The sequence below is a fragment of the Urocampus carinirostris genome, chromosome 1 (assembly GCF_059441175.1).
Source record: "Urocampus carinirostris isolate Australia breed hairy pipefish chromosome 1, RoL_Ucar_1.0, whole genome shotgun sequence".
In the NCBI taxonomy this organism is placed as follows: domain Eukaryota; kingdom Metazoa; phylum Chordata; class Actinopteri; order Syngnathiformes; family Syngnathidae; genus Urocampus; species Urocampus carinirostris.
Window position 1 is genome coordinate 76,043,875 of NC_142349.1, and position 22,457 is coordinate 76,066,331.

The 22,457-nt window shown below is 40.0% G+C and overlaps 2 protein-coding genes and 1 pseudogene across 6 annotated transcripts in view; 1 reads left to right on the forward strand and 2 right to left on the reverse strand.

Annotated features, from left to right (window-relative positions):
• LOC148376990 (uncharacterized) overlaps positions 1-22,457 on the reverse strand; it is a 205,695-nt pseudogene that overhangs the window by 80,751 nt on the left and 102,487 nt on the right. The gene's annotated exons all lie outside the window — the stretch shown is intronic.
• The window catches only part of LOC148376996 (uncharacterized), a 55,885-nt gene that overhangs the window by 17,265 nt on the left and 16,163 nt on the right, over positions 1-22,457 (forward strand). The window contains exon 4 of one of the 4 annotated variants that reach the window (XM_088351081.1): positions 3,836-4,392. The exons of 2 other annotated variants lie outside the window; for them this stretch is intronic. In XM_088351081.1, the coding sequence (XP_088207207.1) occupies positions 3,836-3,913 (78 nt within the window). In that variant the 3' untranslated portion in view covers positions 3,914-4,392. Of the gene's footprint in view, positions 1-3,835; positions 4,393-20,596; positions 20,866-22,457 lie in introns of those variants that run through there. One more of the 4 variants, XM_088351039.1, reaches the window with a different exon arrangement.
• On the reverse strand, positions 275-5,526 carry LOC148376997 (uncharacterized). Its single transcript, XM_088351986.1, has 2 exons — positions 5,290-5,526; positions 275-2,948 (listed from the first exon to the last, which is right to left on the reverse strand). The coding sequence occupies exons 1-2, from the start codon at positions 5,396-5,398 to the stop codon at positions 1,741-1,743; spliced, it is 1,317 nt and encodes a 438-aa protein (XP_088208112.1). The 5' UTR covers positions 5,399-5,526; the 3' UTR covers positions 275-1,740.

The following is a 22,457-nucleotide window of genomic DNA, read 5'->3' on the forward strand; positions in this document are numbered from 1 at the left end:
AACACTTCATCACCTTACTCTTCCCAACATTAACACATAACATACTCTTCCAAACTCTGTTACCAACCTTCTCATTGTCTTCTCAGAATCAGCCACGAGCGCTGTGTCATCTGCAAACAACTGACTTACCTGCCACATTGTTCCACTGTCATCCATCATCTCTTCACCTCTGCCAAATACTCTGCATTCACCTCTCACAACACCATCCATGTACACATTAAACAGCCACGATGACATCACACACCCGTGCCTCACACCACAGGGAACCACTCACTTGTCTCACTCCCTACTCTTACACATGCTCTGCTGTTCATATAAAAACTCTTCAATGCTTCCAACAACTTTGCACCCACTCCATACATTACCATCACTTGCCACAACGCCTCTCTATCAACTCTGTCAGACGCCTTTTCCAAGTCCATGAAAGCCAAATAAACATCTTTACATTTTGCAAAATATTTCTCACACACTTTTTTAGATTTAGATCTACTTTATTGTCATTCTAGTACACGCGTATAAAGAACGAAATGTTGATACATCTGACCCGCAGTTTCCTTGAATGTACGGATATAAATAAAATGTATTAAGTTGGAGTATTGAAGTACTAATAATATACTAAATAATTATGGCTATGTATAGTATTATACAGTAGTGCAAAGAGTGCTGGAGGAGCAGCTAATCAGATGTGCAAAATGGGCAGTCAGGTAAACAAGTCACTATACAGTAACAATAACACTGATAGTGCAGAGAACTTGTCGTACTGCAAACAGCAGATATACACATCCTCTCCCTTTCCTGAAACCACTCTGCTCCTCCATCATCACCTCATTTGTTCTTCCTCTCACTCTCTTAATCAAGACCCTTCCATACAGCTTACACGGACAACAAACTCATACCTCTCAAATTGTTACATTTATACTTATCACCTCTACCCTTATACAATGGCACCACACATGCACTACACCAATCAACAGGTACCACACCACTTAAAAAGCATACATCAAATCAAGTTAAAATTAGCCTGGCCCAGTTACTGTGGTGATTTTTATTCCCCACCTGCGGGCGATTTTTCCATCCCGATGACTTGTCAAATGTAATGCAGGTGCTCGTGTAACCATTTTTTTCAAAAGTTCATAAAACTTCATCAGTAGCTGTAGTTCAGAGGCCGTAAAAGATCATAGGCGACGCTTTTCCACTTTACGATCGGGGATTCTCAGCTGGATCCTGGGGTTCGGTTTGATGATTCAGTGAAGGTGCATTTATCCCAACTATCTACAGTTGTTTTGACATAGCCACGCCCTTTCCTCCGTGCAATTCATTAAGCCAGAATAGAGCAAGCTGCGCTTATTCAGTTAGGCTAGATTTCTTGATTCCAATTTCGTTCAATAGTCAAGTTTATTGGTATAGCCCTTAATCACAAGGAGTCTCAACAGGCTGCACTTACAACACTTCCCTGTAAAGTGGCCCTCTCGATTAAATGAACTACAAAAATTCTAAAAATATATAAACACGTGCCTACAAGAGAAATTGAAATTATTGAAGATAAGTCAAAATTTGAACCAAGGAGCTACAGTCAATCAATGTCATTCATAATTTCATTTCATATAATCACTTTAAGAAAGATACAAGCTGCACCACAGCAATGACTGCTATTCTCAACAGCACACTCGTAACTCTGAAATATAACCTGACCAGAGAATGTTTGACCGCAAACAGAACGAGAAAAACGTTTTTCGATGTTTAAGCTTCCTCTACGTCTGAATTTCTATGACCACAGACTGACCAGGCCGAAGGTTTTTCACCAGTGTGGGTTCTGGCGTGGCTTTTCAGACTTCCCTTTTGGGTGAATTTTTGACCACAATCCGGGCAAGCAAAAGGTTTTCCACCATTGTGGGTTCTTCTGTGGCTTTTCAAATTTCCTTTTTGGCTGAATTTTTTACCACAAATTGAGCATGCAAAAGGTTTTGCACCAATGTGGGTTCTTGAGTGGATTTTTAAGTTTGATTTCTGCGTGAATCTTTGACCACAAACTGAGCAGTCAAAAGGTTTTTCACCATTGTGGGTTCTTGCGTGGCTTTTCAGATGTCCTTTTTGGCTGAATTTTTGACTGCAAATTGAGCATGTAAAAGGTTTCTCCCCAGTGTGGGTCCTCAAGTGGATTTTCAAGTTTGATTTCTGGGTAAACTTTTGACCACAAACTGAGCAAGCAAAATGTTTTTCACCAGTGTGCGTTTTTCTGTGGTTTTTCAAACTTCCTTTGCAGCCGAATTCTTGACCGCAAATCGAGCAGGAAAAAAGTTTTTCACCGGGGTGGGTTCCTGTGTGGTTTTTCCAACTTAATTTGTGGCTGAATTTCTGACCACAAACTGAGCATACAAAAGGTTTCTCGCCAGTGTGAGTTCTGATGTGGATTTTCAAGGTACCTCTACGGGTAAATTTTTGACCGCACACTGAGCAGGAAAAGGGTTTTTCACCAGTGTGGACAGCGATGTGATATTTGAGATGATCTTTGCGCCTAAACCATTTCTCACAATGCGGACTGTGATTTGCGTTATCACCTTCCGACGATTTGTCGCCATCGTTGTGTGCGGAGTCGGACGTGTCCTCGTCATCTGTGGTCCCGGGAGACACCTTCTCCTTGTTCTCTTCATGTTGATCTTCGGAGGTTAAACGGACCCCGGTCACTTCAATCTCTCTCAAATCTTCCTCCTCTCTAAGGTCAAAATACTGGAACTCTTTCTCCTCCTTTTTAACGAGATCAATCTCAAAAATGTCTTCCTCCTTTTTAATGTAAATTGTCTCTAAAAACTCATCTTCCTCCTTTTTAACTCGATCGGGCTCCAAATCGACTTTCTCCTTTTTGACGTCTTCAGGCTCCGAATCCTCTTTTTTGATGGCAGGCAACTTTGTCTCCTGTTGCCAAGGAAGATTCTCCTCTTTGCTGATCTCTGCAGGACACAAGACACACATGAACGTGTCAAATCTCTATTCAACCCAAAAAAATGTATTTTTTTTTACAGCAAAAGAATTGGTGCCTTCCAGAATTCCTGAAAAAAAAAGTAATAATACATAATAAATAATTACCAAATGCCACCGGAATATGGTATTTTTTATTTTATCTTTTGCCTAAAAGCCTTTTATTCCATGTTTATTGAAAGGCTGCTGTGCAATTTTCCACGTTCAAAAATCTCTTATTGCTAATGTTTACGTCAAACCGGGATTACAATTTGTTGATTTAAAATAAATTGGCTTGAAATATCCTGATTGTATATGGAACATCTTTCCCTTCCACGATTCTTCTTAGCTGATATTTACAATATTGAGAAAAAGGTCTTCCTTTCCTTTCTTGCTCTCTTATATTCAAACATCATTTCTCACCAAACAAATACTGAACATGGAACAACCGGGAAGTATCTTTTCAACATCAATTCTTCTCGTTTACCCTTCGGTTTTATTAAAATGCAAGTTTGAATATTATTTGATGAGGTCTTGACGCCAAGCAAATGGATTCCACCTTCTCACAGCTGCGTCATGAATATCAATCTCTCTGTCTACCTCGGTCGTATCCCTCGAGAGGGGTGACCGACAGCAAGACAAACACATACGATAACAAAAATAATACAAATAAATTTAAAAAATTAGCAAAAAACACACACAAACATTTTTGAACCATGTCACTCGGGTCAGGGTGACACAACACACTCTTTTATTCCACAGCAGGGCCCGACAGTTTTCACTGGTTTACCCCTGCCGCGTCATACGGGTGCCCTGCCCATCCCTTAGTATGTGTCCAAACATGGTGGTAGCATCATGGTTTGGCTCTGCTTTTCTTCAGCAGGGACCTGGAAGACGCTTCAAATTGATGGGAAGATGGATGGAGCCAAACACAGGACCATTCTGGAAGAAAACCTGATGGAGACTGGGACGGAGATTTGTCTTACAGCAAGACAATGATCCAAAACATAAAGCAAAAGCGACGACGGAATGGTTCACCAAAAACATGGCCAAGTCAAAGTCCAGACCTCAATCCGATTGGGAATCTGTGGAAAGAACTGAAAACTGCTGTTCACAAACACTTTTCATCCAACCTCACTGAGCTCGAGCTGTGTTGCAAGGAGGAATGGGCCTAAATATCAGTTTCTCCATTCGCAAAACTGCCAGAGATATACCCCGAGCGACTTGCAGCTGTCATCCCAGCCAAAGGTGGCGCTACAAAGTACTAACGCAATGGGGCAAAATCCTTTTGCGCACACTTTTTCATTTTCATTCGTTAAAAAAGTTGAAAATATCCAATAAAGTGTGTCCCACCTTCGTGATGGTGTCCCACTTAGTGTTGATGCTTCACAAGAAATGAGTTTTATTTCTTGATGTTTGAAGTCTGAAATCTGGCAAAAGTTCAAGGGGGACCAATAGTTTCGCAAGCTACTGTAAATTTTAAGCATGTTTTTATAATTCTACCATTATATATATATATATATATATATATATATATATAGTGTATTTGATATATAAGTGTTTGTGCAATTGAGAAATATATCCACCTCTTTTAATTGTGTTATTTGTCTATGGCACAGGTGTCAAACAGGCGGCCCGCGGGCCATATCAGGCCCGCTAAGGGAATGAATCCGGCCCGCGAGACACACTCTGAGAAGCGCAAGAGAAAAACAAGCTGCAGGTTGAAATATGTCCACTTGATGTTGCCAAAGCCAGGTGCCTCTCACAAAGACACTGTACATATATTTATTTATCTCTCTCTCTTCCACCCCTTTTCTCCCACTCTGTCTCTTTCACTCTCTGTGTCTCTCTTTTTCTCTTACTTTGTTGCTCTTTGTCTCTTTCCCTCTATGTGTCTTTTAAACTTATTTTGCTCTAACTTCATTTTTTCCTTCTTTCTCTCTTCTTAGTCTTCACGCTTTCTTTTCTCTTTTCTCTCCTCCTGTCTTTTTATTTCTTTTTGGATTTCTTTCTTCCTCTCCCTTTCCTTTACCCCTCTCTCACGATTTTTATCTTTTGTTTCTCACGCTCTCTCCCTCCCTCTCTCTTCTTTCTTTATCTCTCTTTTTCTTTCTCTTGAATCTACTAGTCCGGCCCCGACGGAATATTTGTTTGGCCCCGAGTTCAAATGAGTTTGTCACCCCTGGTCTAGGGGGAAAAAAGGGGGGGGGTTACAGGGGAGGTTTGGCACAGGGAGAAATTTAATGCAGAACCGCCACTGTATACATAAGGGAAATCTACCTAGGGAGTGTAAAATAAGACAATAAAGATGTTATGAAAACTAAAATGAACAACCTGCTTCTTGTAGCTGTTTGCTAATGCTAACTTGAGTTAGCCGTCGCGCATCACGCTCGTTCTCTTCTTCAAGCTCCTCTTTGAAACGTCCATTCCATCCCTCGCACATTTTTAGACACCTTTAAATCTCACAATTAACTCTTTTGCAGAGTTAAATGCCGTTAAATGGAATTATATTTGACGCAGTTGGAGCGGAACGCCGCGTGGTCCAAAACAAGCTAAGTGTGACCCGGAAGGACTAAGAAAGTGGGCGGAGCTACAACTCAACAACTTTTGCCTCACAAAAGAGTTTTAAAACATTTTTACGCAGTATTATTATTATTTTTTTTTTATATAAAACATTTCATTGTGACTGCATACTGAGCATTGCAACAGTTTTCTGACATGGAATCTTTAAAAAACGATATGCAAAGCGCAAACGTCTTTGTATGCGTTTTTTTGTGAGCCAGTCTCACAGCGAATTGTTTTTTTCCCTTTAAATCAGGCGTGTCCAACTCATTTCAACTCGGGGGCCACACGATAGAACAAACATTCTGTCGGGGGCCGGACTTGTAGATTAAAGAGAAAGAAAAAGAGATATAAAGAAATTTGAGAAAGAGGGAGGGAAATTTTATGACTGTTCATTTTGCAATATTGATATTGAAATCACGGATGATATGTTTTTCTCGTGTCCAATTCTACAATAGTGAAATCATTTTCATCCACCAAAAAATATGAAAGATCCTGAACCTTTTTGTCAGATTTTTGTCAGTGAATATGTTTTCGGTTTAGTCTGTTAAATTGGACGAACACTCCCAATGTCCCAAATATATACAATATACTTAAGAATCTCCCCCTGTATTGGATTATATGTATTATTTTTCTTTTTACTTTACCTATTCATATACTTTCCTTTTCTCCATATTTCTTCAGCATTTTCTGTTCCTTTAAACTTGACAATGACTCTGTATAGAGGGCTTTGAGGTCCTAAGATTACCCACAATGCATTGCTAGCGGGCATTTTGGAAGTCAACAAAGCTTTTCACGTCATTGTTATTGTTCAGCGAACCAGTTAGATTCTACATTGTAATGCCAAATACGTGCATTATTGTCGGCTGTTGTAGCCGAGGGGAAAAGGGTGGGAAGGGCTTCTTTAGACTTCCGGAGTGTGTTTACGATCAGGGGATTGAAGCTCAGGAGAAAAGCGAACGGCGAAGACGAATGTGGCTGGCAGCTATCAACCGGTCGAATTTGCCAAAGCTTGACTGTGTTCGTGTTTGTTCTGACCACTTTCTGACTGGTAAGTTGAATTATTTATGATGTAGAAATAAATTTTATAAAGGTTATGGGACATGTGTACTTCATGACAACAGCTCGACAACCCCAAACTACTTTTATAACATACATGTGAGGTAGGACATTTAAAAACCGAACAAAACTCCGTTTGTCATTCGTACACTATTTTGGCGGAGAAATTCAACGCGGTTTCAGGGAAAGAGAGTCTCCTTTCCTCAGTCAACTCGCGTCAATAGAGGATTTAAAGCCCCCGAAAGCTAAGCTAACTTAGCCACCGGTGCGCCGTTCGGAGAAGCGTTGCCTTTCCCGGGTTGTTCTCTGTCTAGGCTTCCATACTTTTGTAATTTTGAAAATCCTTCAGTTCACAAAAGGGACTGTTGTGGTAAATACACTTGCATTTGTAGAATAGATTTGCATACATGTAGAAATTTAGAAAGACTTGCTTACAGTTGTGGGAAAAGGTCGGGTAGACATCCTTGAAGATACTCTTGGCAGACATTAAGTTTCCTTGAAGATAGCGTGCAAGGGACGGGACGCTCTGAACTTGATACGTGATACAGGACCGCCTTTTGGGGTGTACTCAATCGAAGCCTAATCGTCACTACCAGCTTTAAATACATTGTCATGTTCCCAGCTCTCTGAGATCTTCATTGACGCATCAATAAAGTGACATCTCCCTCCGAACGAGGCTGGCTCCTGTCCATTTTTCCTTATCCACATATGAGAAGACTTTTCTCTCGATTATCGAACCTCCAATTTCTCCAACAGGACTCGGGTGGAAAATAAGATAGTTAAAAAGTTCGATGTAAGTCACACACGGCAACAAATCGGGATCAGACTTCCAGTGCTTGTTTTGAATTTTGTAGGGATCCAATTGTCCCATGAAATGCAACTTCGCAGCGTACCGCTCGCGTGCTTGCTTGTCTAAACTCTCCACGTAGTTTTCCATAGTGTTGATGGACAAAATCCGTACACAAACAAAGCTAGTTGAGTAAATAAATAGACAAACTGAGTCAATATTTGCTCCTCTCGCTATCACCGCTTGTCATCGACTGACTTCCGAAATGGCGGCACAAAGCCGTGTTACTATTTTTAGCACAAAGCTCAGAGACCTCTATAGTTTGGCTGTTTCATACCCGTTTTGTTTGGAATGAAGAAATGTTCAATTAAAAAATAGAAATAAAACACACAAAACTTGAAAATATAGCAGCTATAAACAAAAAAAATGTTTTTGTAGTATTTCATGGAGCACTATTGGTTTTGAATATTGTTTGGCATGACCATGCAAAAAGGTGGAGGCGTTGCTCTTATATCGGAAGGTAAGTTGACATTTACTCCTAGTACCCATACCGTTTTTAAAACGTTTGAAGCACTTGTTATGAGGTCCTTAATGTCAACAAAGGAAAAGGAAACAAAAGCCAATAGTGACCAATTTAAACGTGGATTGACACATTGGTTAGCCAATCAATTCCCAACCTAGATATATACACATTTACGGTGTGTATTGAAACCAAAGCCTGGTGAACGTGCGCAAAGCCAATCGTGGTATTCGAGCCAGTTTAATAAAGAACAGACCGTTAGTAGCATCATGCAATGTGGTCATATTTGTTGCATCTCCCTAGAAGTGCAATACCAATAAAAGGTAATCAATACAACATAAAAATCAGCAGTAAACAAGTGAGTTTAATAAATGAAATCCATCTCTCACAATCGGAGACAACTGGTCTAGTAGACATATGCTACTGTACTTCCAATATTCGATTCCCAACAAAAGTAAACAGTTCAGCAATAAAAGACACAACAATGTCTGTTTAAAATTGTAGTTGGATCTAAGAACCCGAGACACATGAGAACATCAGTTACTCTTCCATCACTAATGCGACAGATTGAATCGCTTGCCACAGATGTCGACCAAAGTTTTGCCCCGGGACATCAATTACACTTAACATGCACGATCCTTCCTTTGATTTTGACACATTTGAAATCGTGTTTATCTCCGACTCCTAAACGCTGAATTTTCAGCCGAATGTTCTGCTATAACACTTGTTATGCCGAGAATTGCATCCCCACCGAGAATTGCATCCCCTGTCGCAGGAGCGCGCACACGTCACTCCGGTTACTACAACCACTTTGACCTCGTTTTATCTCACTTTTACATCACTTTTCGGGTATGTAAGGGCGAACATATATCCCAGACCACTTCGTCTTGCATTTGTTGAGAATGTAATACAACTTAAACCATTTCTTCTTTGTATTTGTTGTGAACGTAATCGAACGGTAATGCACACCGTATATAAACCACTTTTGAGCAGGTAACGTGTTTATTTTGCCTTTATGGGAATCTAGAAGTATCGGCATGTGACTGTTTTGCAACCCGGAGATGGAATAAGAGCTTGCTCTGTCCACTCCACGCATTTGCCCAGTATTGCAGTCTTTCCGGGAGCGGTGCATTCGCAATGATCGCAGCAAGGCTTTGGGGCTAGGACCTTAGCTCGGCCTTTTGGCTGAGTGTAAGTGTCCCGGCGTCTTGGCTTTGTAGCGTATTATGAACTGACCGATAACGGATAATGGATAATGAATAACGAAGATAGAACAATAACCCTTAAAAATCCCTCCCTCCCTTTCCGACTCAAATCGCTCGTATTTAAACTGTTATGCACGCTACCATAAAGCTGATTATGCTGAAACGAAGTGTCCAACCAGGATAAGCGGTGTAGCTAATGAGAACCATCAACAGATAAACGGGAGACGAACGTGTTTGATTTCTTCTCACAGTCAAACGTAACCCGTCGATAATTGTATTTTGTGTTTGACTTGAATAAACAGATCATCGTGTGCCTAATATTGTCACAGAAACGGTGACATTTGTTTTTCTAGTACAAATGATCCGACGTCAACCTAACAAATGTAAACAATGCTGGTCTGTTTTAAGGGGGGTGCGTTTTTGCCTGCCGAGAAATGCAACCCCCATTTATCTCTGGCTATGAAGGTCACAGGTCCATGACATTTACCCTGATTACTCGTGGTGGGCCCATATCCTCACAGTGAAAAGCACAGCTCGCTGGATGCAACTGAACCTGTTTTAAGGGGGGTGCGTTTTTGCCTGCCGAGAAATGCACCCCCCATCCATCTCTGGCTATGAAGGTCACAGGTCCATGACATTTACCCTGATTACTCGTGGTGGGCCCATATCCTCACAGTGAAAAGCACAGCTCGCTGGATGCAACTGAACCTGTTTTAAGGGGGGTGCGTTTTTGCCTGCCGAGAAATGCACCCCCCATCCATCTCTGGCTATGAAGGTCACAGGTCCATGACATTTACCCTGATTACTCGTGGTGGGCCCATATCCTCACAGTGAAAAGCACAGCTTGCTGGATGCAACTGAACCTGTTTTAAGGGGGGGGGTGCGTTTTTGGTCGCATAAAACCCATCAAGCAAGGATTATAATGTTGATTAACCAGGGAAGAGTTATGTATATCATTAATAACCATATGGTCCAATCTCCAATCATTTTTACTTAAATTGTTTTATGAAATTCAAAGGGACATTTTATACGGGAAAAAAACATGTGATTGTCTTCGTTAAAAGACTGCAAATAGGCAAGGAAGAAATAAGCAGTGTGAGAATAGTAATGTTTATTTGAAGGAATAATGTCAGGTTTAACCCAACAGATGTAAACAAAACCTTTATACAAAAAAGACACAGAGAACATGATATTGACTTACTTGCAAGGATGGCCATAGTCTACATAATGCAGACTACTGGACACTCTAAAAAAGTCTCATGCTCCTTGCCTTTTTATTGAGTTCGGAAGGCCCTATTTACATAAGCTCTCTTCTGCTAAAGGGAGGGGGAGTGACAAAATAAACAGTTGAGACCTGTTTATACGATAACATGTTATCATATTCTATAGTAAACGAAACTAGGCGAGCCTGCGGTCAGAGAGGTCCCTTATCTCGCCGCAGATAGGTGTCGGCTGTTTAGTGAACATACTGTTTCCTCCTTCTTCAAACACAAGCAAGAAAGGCACACAGTATGCAAAGAAGATAATGCAACAGTAGAATAACATATTTACAGTTTAAATCCATCAAATAAACTATGTCAACTCTTTTCTGAAGGAAGCAAAGCACAAACTTGAACACGAAAAAAAAGCATCAGATGTCGCTATCAGGTAGATATCCAAACATCAATAGAATAGACGTTGGGAAACATGGTATGCAACGAGATTGGACATGGCACTCCAGGGTAAAACATGTAATAATGACCTCAAAGAGAAAAAAAAAACAAAAGACTATCGAGATAAATAGGCAAAAAAAAATCAACATCAAATAAGCAGGCTTAAGAACAATTAAAAAAATATCTACAATATAAAATGCAAAATTTGTACATGTAATGTAATAAGTGCAAAACTATTTTAACCCTGAGGTTGCAGATCTTATATCCGGAGAAAAACAGATGTCACTGTCTAAAAAACATCAACACTTGAAATGTACGGTGAACATGCGGGGCATTGGTATCCTTCTTCCACTGGAGGCTTTTGGACACACTCGTGGTGAAACCATCGATCGCAGATGTCACAGCAAATCTTTGAAAAAAAAAAATAGGTTTACTTGTTTCCGTGTATAGGCAAGTCCTTTTTTTGCACCCTGTGTCATGTTTGACCTTGTTTGTTGTGTCACGGTCGCCGTGGCGACCAGTCTGCCGCGCCCCCGAACGCAAGCTGTAGCAGATCAGCTGATTGCTAGTCTGCTACTTAAGGCTGGGTTGTGGGTTTGGCGGGCGCTGGCTCATTACACATTCCCCGGTCTGTTATGCCTTGTCCTGTTTTAGTTTTAAACATTTTCCGTCTGTTATGCCTTGTCTTGTTTAGTTGAGTTGGAAGAAACAACTGTTTGTTTTGTCATGTCCCAGAGTTTTGGACAACTTTTATTTTGGTGAATAAAAGTTTTGGATCGTCACGCAATTGAGTTCTCCCTTCCTGCCTCCTGCCTCCGTTCCGGTCCGGTCACCCCTCTCCCCTTCCACTCCACCTCGTGACATGTTGGGTTGATTGATTGATTTAATGACCACATAGACATGCTGGTATAATTTGACATCATTTGTCATTTCTACAACTCATCTGTTCAATTTCCACATTCATGTTATCAGTGTCCTGCTATTAATTCACATGACTGTATTTAGTGGTGTTGACATATTTACCCATTGTAGGTCAGCAGACCTCTCAGACCCACAACTGTGACACACGTTGCTGAGATCATCTGTGAAGACAAAGAGTAAAGATCCATACAGTTTAACTTTTCCCCCCAAAACATACATTTTTATATTGTCGAGTGTCGTGTAGGAACTTTTCAGCTGCCTGTAGTGTAATAAAAACTACAGTAACAAATGTTAACCCTTTTATTAATTGATTAGGGAGACACACACACACACACACATACATACATACATACATACATATATATATATATATATATATATATATATATATATATATATATATATATATATATATATATGTAACCGCGGTGTACCTGTCCCACCAAAGATCCACATTCACGCTGGACTGGATGATGAGGTTTTTATTATTACAGTTTCTACAGACTAAATGAGTCACAACATTAGCTTTTTCTGCTGGGTCTGATCTCTTTGATCTCTTTGTAGTTCTCTGGTAAGACTAACAACAAAGCATATCAAAGAGCTTTCTTTTCACTTTACAGAAAATACATTTTAGAATATCACAATACATTTATAAATCTTTGCATTTTAACAAGATACTTTTAACAAGAGATCGTATAGTGGATTTTTAACGTTTACAATGAATTCAACATGTTTTTCTTTACTCTGAATTTTAACCAACATCATCCTTTTTTAATGTATATGAGAAAATAGGAATAAAAACAATAATGAGTATAAAAATGGGTACAATTTACCTGCAAATGGATGAGTCACAACATTAGCTTTTCTGCTGGCTTTGATCTCTACAAGAGGAATTACATTTTAGTAAACAGAAACAAAACGAAAATAAACATAAACAGCTTGACAATATCGATCACATCACTGTGCATGTTGAGAGATTTGTCAGCTGGGGTTATAATGTTTAAAATTAATTTATTTTGTGGAGCACCAAAAGATATGTCTTACCTTTGTAGCTTTCTGGTAAGACTAACAACAAACCCCGCCGCCTGATCACATGTTAGAAGCCAAAACCAAACCCCATCCCATACCAGCAGATGGCACTGTTGGACTCAGCATTGCAGGACATTTACCAAAAACTATACACATATTTCAGCAGGAATTTCAATAAAACAAAAGTTATTATTACACCCGTTACATATATATATATATATACAGGGAGTGCAGAATTATTAGGCAAATGAGTATTTTGACCACATCATCCTCTTTATGCATGTTGTCTTACTCCAAGCTGTATAGACTCGAAAGCCTACTACCAATTAAGCATATCAGGTGATGTGCATCTCTGTAATGAGAAGGGGTGTGGTCTAATGACATCAACACCCTATATCAGGTGTGCATAATTATTAGGCAACTTCCTTTCCTTTGGCAAAATGGGTCAGAAGAGGGACTTGACAGGCTCTGAAAAGTCAAAAATAGTGAGATATCTTGCAGAGGGATGCAGCACTCTTAAAATTGCCAAGCTTCTGAAGCGTGATCATCGAACAATCAAGCATTACATTCAAAATAGTCAACAGGGTCGCAAGAAGCGTGTAGAAAAACCAAGGCGCAAAATAACTGCCCGTGAACTGAGAAAAGTCAAGCGTACAACTGCCAAGATGCCACTTGCCACCAGTTTTGCCATATTTCAGAGCTGCAACATCACTGGAGTGCCCAAAAGCACAAGGTGTGCAATACTCAGAGACATGGCCAAGGTAAGAAAGGCTGAAAAACGACCACCACTGAACAAGACACACAAGCTGAAACGTCAAGACTGGGCCAAGAAAAATCTCAAGACGGATTTTTCTAAGGTTTTATGGACTGAAGAAATGAGAGTGAGTCTTGATGGGCCAGATGGATGGGCCCCGTGGCTGGATCGGTAAAGGGCAGAGAGCTCCAGTCCGCCTCAGACGCCAGCAAGGTGGAGGTGGGGTACTGGTATGGGCTGGTATCATCAAAGATGAGCTTGTGGGGCCTTTTCGGGTTGAGGATGGACTCAAGCTCAACTCCCAGTCCTACTGCCAGTTTCTGGAAGACACCTTCTTCAAGCAGTGGTACAGGAAGAAGTCCGCATCCTTCAAGAAAAACATGATTTTCATGCAGGACAACGCTCCATCACACGCATCCAAGTACTCCACAGCGTGGCTGGCAAGAAAGGGTCTAAAAGAAGAAAAACTAATGACATGGCCTCCTTGTTCACCTGATCTGAACCCCATAGAGAACCTGTGGTCCCTCATCAAATGTGAGATTTACAAGGAGGGAAAACAGTACACCTCTCTGAACAGTGTCTGGGAGGCTGTGGTTGCTGCTGCACGCATTGTTGATCGTGAACAGATCAAAGCACTGACAGAATCCATGGATGGCAGGCTTTTGAGTGTCCTTGCAAAGAAAGGTGGCTATATTGGTCACTGATTTGTTTTTGTTTTGTTTTTGAATGTCAGAAATGTATATTTGTGAATGTTGAGCTGTTATATTGGTTTCCCTGATGAAAATAAATAATTGAAATGGGTATACATTTGTTTTTTGTTAAGTTGCCTAATAATTATGCACAGTAATAGTCACCTGCACACACAGATATCCTCCTAAAATAGCTAAAACTAAAAAAGCCCCACTCCAACTTCCAAAATATTCAGCTTTGATATTAATGAGACTTTTGGGTTCATTAAGAACATGGTTGTTGTTCAATAATAAAATTAATCCTCAAAAATACAACTTGCCTAATAATTCTGCACTCCCTGTATATATATCTATATATATATATATATAAATATATATATATATAATTAAATCTATAAGCTCAGTAGCCTAGATGCGGCTGCATTGGCTCGCTACAACGGGTCAGGTGTATCGACATTTCGTTCTGTGTACATTGTTACAAAGAATGACAATACAAGGAAATTATTATTATTATTATTATTATTATTGTATCATCAAATAAAGTTACCCATAATTGTCAGGTTCAACCCAACAGATGTAAAGTCTCATTCTCCTTGCCATTTAATTGTGTTCGGAAGGCCCTAGTTTAAATAAGGTCTACATAAGGGAGTGACAAAATAAACAGTTGAGACCTGTTTATACGATAAGATGTTATCTATAGTAAACGAAACTAGGCCAGCCTGCGGTCAGAGAGGTCCCTTATCTGTTTGCAGATAGGTGTCGGCTGTTTAGTGAACATACTGTTTCCTCCTTCTACAAACACAAACCAGAATGGCACACAGTTGACAAAATAAGCAACAGTAGAATCATTTATTTACAGTTTAAATCCAACAATAATACAAACAGCCTATCCTCTGATATACTTTATCGAGCTATTCTTGGATGACCTGGAATGTTAATTCCAGGTACATTTTGGGAAGTTCAGTTATATATGTGCAACAAAGCATTTTTCATGTAAGACTGTAGAGCTGTATGCTAAAGTTTTTCCTTTTGGAATATAAAGTGAGGACTGATATAACAATAACAGGAAGTAGTCAACAAAGCACTCCAAAGGAGGGTCAAGAATGACTACAAAATAATGAAAAGTCCACACCCTGGTGTAACAGAGTTGAAATTTGATTGTTTTGAATGTTTTTTTGAATTCTCACCAAATCTGTGTTTTTGTTGTATTACTGTTAATATTCCGGTACCTCATTCAGTTGTTAAGTCATGGGCGTCTGCGACTGTTTTTTTCGTTTGGCACTTTATGGGCTTCAGCGCTTGCCGTAGCTTAAGTGAATTTGTAAGCGTTGAAGGTAAGATGTGCCCAATATCAGTTGGATAAAATAAAGCATATTTTGCTAGACATTTTGAGCTGTTTTATTTTTGTATATAAAGATATATAAGTTGTTCTAAATGATGTATATTAAAAAAGCACTAAATAAGAAGTTAAGCAATACAGCTTGAAATGAAGATGCAACGTGTTTTGATGCAAACACACCACGAGGGTGCGGCCTGTTGAGTGATGACCCGTTCTTTTGTATCTTTAATATTTTAGATAATTGCAGTCGTGAACAGAGGCCCCTGACTTTTGTATTGTTTTGTTTACTGAATGCAGGTACGTGGGAAAGTTATGTTCATTGTTATTATCAAAATTTCATTATTAATGTGCTCGCATGTTGTCTGCTTGCCGTAGCTGAAGTGAATTTGTAAGCGTTGAAGATAATTGCAGTCGTGAACAGAGGCCCCTGACTTTTGTATTGTTTTGTTTACTGAATGCAGGCAATAAACCCAGAGATTGTGAAACCTTGTGTCATGTATGAAAGAGGGTCGTTACACTGGTCCAAACCTTTGCTGACACATAACACAACAAATAACAGTCAAGTCAAGTCATATTTATTTATGACACCCTTAATCACAAAAATGTCTGAAAGGACTGCACTGGATTACAGTGACACAATGACCTGATCTTAAACCAACATGCAGGCAAGGAACAACTCAAAACCTCAGTGTGGGGAAAAAGAGAAACCTTGAGAAGGGACCTCACAAGTGGTAATCCACCTTCCAGGATTGACCAGGGTGAATTACATTTAGCATTACAGTACACAAACAAAATAAAAACTAGGAAACATGTTGAGAAGTTTTCTGGAAAGTGCATGACAGCAGCAAAAAAATACCAAGGCTATGGGTTGTGGGTCAAGAGTAAGAAAGCTAGCACACTGATTTAAACCATTCAGCATACACAGTGACCTGGAATAATAGCTAGTTTCATTTTTGGATATTGTAAAAAAGACACTCACCTGATTCCTGAAGTAGATAAGTTGCTATATCTAGTCTCGACTTGTTGACTTCACTTTTTGAGGTTTTGATGGTGATATCTTCTCCTTTTAATACCTTCTCTGCAAACTAAAGAGTTTGATTAGTATTTTAGGAATTAAAAGTAAATACACAACCCATGAAAATAGCAAGATCCATGTTATTACATAACCAATTTGATATGGCATATTTTTTTTCAGGGCAGCACAGCGGCGCAGTGGTTAGCGCTTGTGCGGCACAGTTCATGTCATGGGAACCTGTCGTGGGTTCAAATCCAGCTACAGACTTTCTGTGCGGAGTTTGTATGTTCTCCCCGTGCTTGCGTGGGTTTCCTCCGGGCACTCCGGTTTCCTCCCACATTCCAAAAACATGCATTTCAGGTGAATTGGCTGGTCCAAATTGTCCCTAGGTGTGAATGAGCGAATGAGTTGTCTGTCCCTGTGTGCCCTGCGATTGGCTGGCAGCCAGTTCAGGGTGTCCCCTGCCCACTGCCCGAAGATGAGGATAAGCGGTACGGCTAATGAGATGAGATTTTTTTTTTCATGAGCATCTTGATGGTCAGAGGGCATCCTTATAAAAATCCCAATTTAGTTACATGTCATGATCTCAGCGCTGCTTTTGATACGGTCGACCACAACATATTATTGATTCGTCTAGAACGCATTGGTATCTCAGGAACTGTACTCTCGTGGTTTAGGTCCTACCTGTCAGACAGGATGCAATGTGTTAACTATGGCAATCTGACCTCTAAACAATCTAATGTCCCTTGTGGTGTTCCTCAAGGCTCTGTACTTGGCCCCCTACTTTTTAGTATTTATATGATCCCGCTTGGTGACATTATCCGCAAGTATAATATTAGTTTCCATTGCTATGCAGATGACACTCAACTGTATGTGCCACTGGAAAAAACTGGACATTTAAGTTTTAAAAATCTGGAGGATTGCCTTACTGAGATTCAAAGATGGATGTCAAATAATTTTTTACGCCTTAACCCAGAAAAAACTGAAATGTTGATTATTGGTCCAGCTCACTGTCATCATTTGTTTTCAAACACTACCCTGAACCTAGACAAATGTAATATCACCCATAGTGACTCGGTCAAAAATCTAGGTGTTATATTTGATCCTAATCTGTCGTTTCAGTCACACGTGAAAAATATTACTAGAATAGCTTTCTACCACCTCCGTAATATTGCGAAGATTCGTTCGATGCTGTCCTAATCAGATGCAGAGGTTTTAATTCATGCGTTTCGTTTCTCGGCTTGATTACTGTAATGTTTTGCTTCCTGGTCTCCCGATGTCTAGCATTAAAAGTTTGCAGCTGGTTCAGAATGCGGCAGCTAGACTTTTGACTAAGACTAAAAAGTTTGAGCATATTACTCCTGTATTGGCCAACTTGCACTGGCTCCCAGTCCACTTACGATGTGACTTTAAGGTTCTCTTATTAACATATAGAATAGAATAGAATAGAATATACCTTTATTGTCATTGTTACAAATGGGCTAACATATTGTGACAACGAAATTGGGCATGACACTCCAGTTTTACACATAGTGAGGGTATGAGCAAGAAGATAAAGGAACAGAGAAGATAATGTTATAAAACAAGGGGAATAAGGCTATAGTTATAATTTACATGGTATTTACACAACAATGTCAGCATGTGGGATGTTACATACAGGGTTGTCGTGATAACGTTGTATCGTAACGGTTGTGCAATATTGCATTTGGTGCAAAGTCATCATGGTGCAAAAATAGTCCGCATATACATTGGTGCAAGCATAGACATCGTAGTGCAAAAAAAGGAAATGGTCAGACATTGTGCAATTTGAGCATTAAACGTAGTGCAGTCGACATGTGCAAGAACAAGACTTGAGTAACATTATTTTCGTATGAGGTAGTGTTGGCACAAGTTTTCAGTTTTTGTGCGGTGTCTGTTGAGCAGTGAACAACATATAAATGTTTGCATGGGCTTGCACCCTCTTATCTCTCCGATTTGATTTCCCCCTATGTTCCTGCACGGAGTCTGCGCTCGGAAAATGCCGGTCTACTTGTGACTCCGAGAGCCAAGAAGTCTGCGGGCTCGAGAGCGTTCTCCATCCGGGCCCCGGTGCTGTGGAACGCCCTGCCTCCGGAGATAAGATCTGCAACCTCAACGGAAGTTTTTAAATTGAGGCTTAAGACACACTTCTATTCCAAAGCATATGATTGATGCCCACCTCGTATTCTGTTTTGTCCTGTCTTTTTCTGAGGCCTGCCTGGCTGATACGAAGGAGAAGGATGATTTGGGATGGGTCAGCGGACCGGGGTCTGACCTGCAGCATGTCAACCCCTGCATTTACCAGCTGGCGTCGTCCTTGATGTCATGCTCTTTCCGGACATTTTCAACATCTTACCTAGTGTTTACTATTCTGTGTACAGTAATGCTAATTGTAATTCACCCTGTTCAATCCTGGAAGGGGGATTACCACATGTGAGGTCCTTTCTCAAGGTTTCTCTTTTCTCCTCACACTGAGGTTTTTGAGTCGTTCCTTGCCCGCATGCTGGTTTAAGATCAGGTAATTGTGTCATTTTGTAACTGTAATCCTGTGCAGTCCTTTGAGACATTTTTGTGATTAAGGGCTATATAAATAAATTTGACTTGACTTGACTTGACATGAACATCCAAAATCACATGACAACAGGCCCACAGGTAAACATTTAATTTAAATACTGTTCGTGACTTTGAGGTTGTCCTCATTGTGTAAATGACATACTTTGTACTCACTTTTAAGGCTAAGACACCACGAGATGTGCCATCCCTCTGGACTTTATGAGGAAGTTTGACGCTAGCCCAGCGTGACACATTACAGTTGTTTCTCCTCTTAAATGCCCTTAGATATGAAAACAAATTCATCCTCTTTCTTTTTTGTCAGACAAAGTATTTATGTCTTGGTTCCTTCAGAAAAGAGTTGACATAGTTAATTCTTTCAAATAAACATTACTATTCTCACACTGCTTATTTCTTCCTTGCCTATTTGCAGTCTTTTAACGAAGACAATCACGTGTTTTTTTTCTCGTATAAAATGTCCCTTTTAATTTCATAAAATAATTTAAGTAAAAATGATTGGAGATTGGACCATATGGTTATTAAGGATATACATAACTCTTCCCTAATTAATCAACATTATAATTCTTGCTTGATGGGTTTTATGCGACCAAAAACGCACCCCCCCACCCTTAAAACAGGTTCAGTTGCATCCAGAAAGCTGTGCTTTTCACTGTGAGGATATGGGCCCACCACGAGTAATCAGGGTAAATGTCATGGACCTGTGACCTTCATAGCCAGAGATAAATGGGGGTGCATTTCTCGGCATGCAAAAACGCACCCCCCTTAAAACAGGTTCAGTTGCATCCAGCGAGCTGTGCTTTTCAATGTGAGGATATGGGCCCACTGCTACTAACCAGGGTAAATTTCATGGACCTGTGACCTTCATAGCCAGAGATAGATGGGGGTGCATTTCTCGGCGGCCAGACTTTTGCAGCCAGGCTGGTCCCTCCCATCAGCTTTGTTTACATGTGTTAGGTTGACGTCGGATCATTTGTACTAGAAAAACAATGACACCGTTGCTGTGACAATATTAGGCACACGATGATCTGTTTATTCAAGTCAAACACAAAATACAATTATCGACGGGTTACGTTTGACTGTGAGAAGAAATCAAACACGTTCGTCTCCCGTTTATCTGTTGATGGTTCTCATTAGCTACACCGCTTATCCTGGTTGGACACTTCGTTTCTGCATAATCAGCTTTATGGTAGCGTGCATAACAGTTTAAATACGAGCGATTTGAGTCGGAAAAGGCTAAATAAACACGTTACCTGCTCAAAAGAGGTTTATATACGGTGTGCATTACCGTTAGATTACGTTCACAACAAATACAAAGAAGAAATTGTTTAAGTTGTATTACATTCCTAACAAATGCAAGACGAAGTGGTCTGGGATGTATGTTCGCCCTTACATACCCGAAAAGTGATGTAAAAGTGAGATAAAACGAGGTAAAAGTGAGACTGTAGTGTAATAAAAACTACAGGAACAAATGTTAAAACTGTGAGACGGTATAGTGCTAGGGGGCGATAGAGCACCAAAGAGATGGATGCCAACCAAAGAAGAAGAGTAGAACTACACGCCACTGTCGCCATTGTCTGCGCCTTCGTGGTGTTTCGTTCCAGTCGTGTGCACAATTCAACTCCATCTAACTGCATTTAACTCTGTACAAGAGTTTTAAAGGCAGCTAAAATGTGCGAGGGATGGAAAGGAAATTTGAAAGAGGAGCTTCAGGAAGAGAACGAGCGAGAAGATCGACGGCTAAACCAAGTTAGTATTAGCAAGGAGCTACGAGTTGTGTTGAACAGAGCAGGTTGGTCACTTTTATTTCCATAACATTTTTATTTTCCTATTTCGACCTCTCAAGTCTATTGCACCCAAAATGTATGATTTATATTCCATATTTATGATGCAGCTGCTTCAAATGGTTAATCAATTGGGTCGGCGTTAACACCAAATATACGCTCGTGTTGACAAATTAGGACTTATTCTTGTAGTTTAATTCAACCTAACACTAAAATATGAGTGTTGACGTCGTTTTAGTTCGGTTTAGTTTTAGTTCTTTTTGTATGAATACACCTATAATATGACGGCGAAGTAGTTTACTCCGTCGTGATCGTCGGTGTATTTTTTTTTGGTTTGAACAAATTTATTGACACTAAAAACAGAAAACAATCGTGACAATCTCAACAGTAATTAAGCACATTCACAATATTATATTTCAATATGACGTTTTTAACAGCAAACACAAAGTGAGGTTTGAACAAACCTTCTCGAAAATCTTATTAGCAATCAAGCATATTCACAATTTCATTATATAACATCTTTGTTAGTGTCAATAGATCCGTCCAGGCCAAAGTCGATTGTCCTCGGTCTGAACAAATCCACCGACACCAACAGCAGCAAAACAAACACGACAATCTCAACAGCCATCAAGCATATTCACAATTTTTTTATATCTGACAATATGACGTGACGATATGACGTTTTAACATTTTTAACATCACTTAAACAATTTCAGAGTTATTTTCTTTTAACAGTAGTTAACCAACGTGTAAAGGGCAATACTATTGTGCAAGGGCATAGCTCTGCCATCCCACCCTCCCAAGCAGCATTCTTCCAGTCCTCTGTGTGGGTCCTCTACCTATGAGCCCATCCAAAACCGGGTCATTGCTTGACTTTTCGGGTTGTTGGGTGGGCCCACAGCGTTTTGGAAGTGGAGAGAGACATATTTGCTTCCCAGGAAAAGCTGGAGGTCAGGCACTCCTTTCCCCCCTTTTTCTTTTTTCTTTTTCATTGTATCTCTTTTTATCCTTTCCCACTTTCAGCCCCAGACAAATCCCAGACAATTCTAACTATGTTAAAATGGTTAGAATTGTAAAATTAATAATTAACAATACTCTTAAAACCGACGCCAATGACAGTATAAAACGCATAGAACGAGCAGTGCTAACCTGATGCGTCTACCATCATGCCCTGCCGGTAACGTGCCTGAGAACAGGAAAAAACAACAACATTGCTGAACAGGACAAAAAAAACAAAAAACGAAGCCTACCTAATTCCGACTTCGGTGTATTCCGGATGGTACCCATCATTGACAAATTTGCGTTTTTCCGCACAGATTTTCTTGTACGTCGTACATGTCTTCAAATGCATAATAAACGTACTTTGTAGGTAAAAACTGTCACAGACCAGAAACAGACACAGGACCCAATAGCGCTCTATGACATGCGTGTCAGCAGTGGCACGTAAGCGCACGGCAAAATAATGTTAATTGATTGTAAATGCGCATTCTTACCTGAAATTTAGACATTTTCAGTTGCGTGCCGTGTTTAAGTTTGTTTTCTGTTATTAGTGTCAATGAATTTGTTCAAACCATTAATTGCTGTTAAAAATGTTGAAAAA

Excerpts from the sequence above, each read along its gene's own strand:
- LOC148376997 (XM_088351986.1), bottom strand. The coding sequence starts at position 5,398 with ATGTGCGAGGGATGGAATGGACGTTTCAAAGAGGAGCTTGAAGAAGAG. Across the intron at positions 2,949-5,289 it reads CAAACAGCTACAAGAAGCAG|AGATCAGCAAAGAGGAGAAT; the intron begins GTTGTTCATTTT and ends TGTGTCCTGCAG.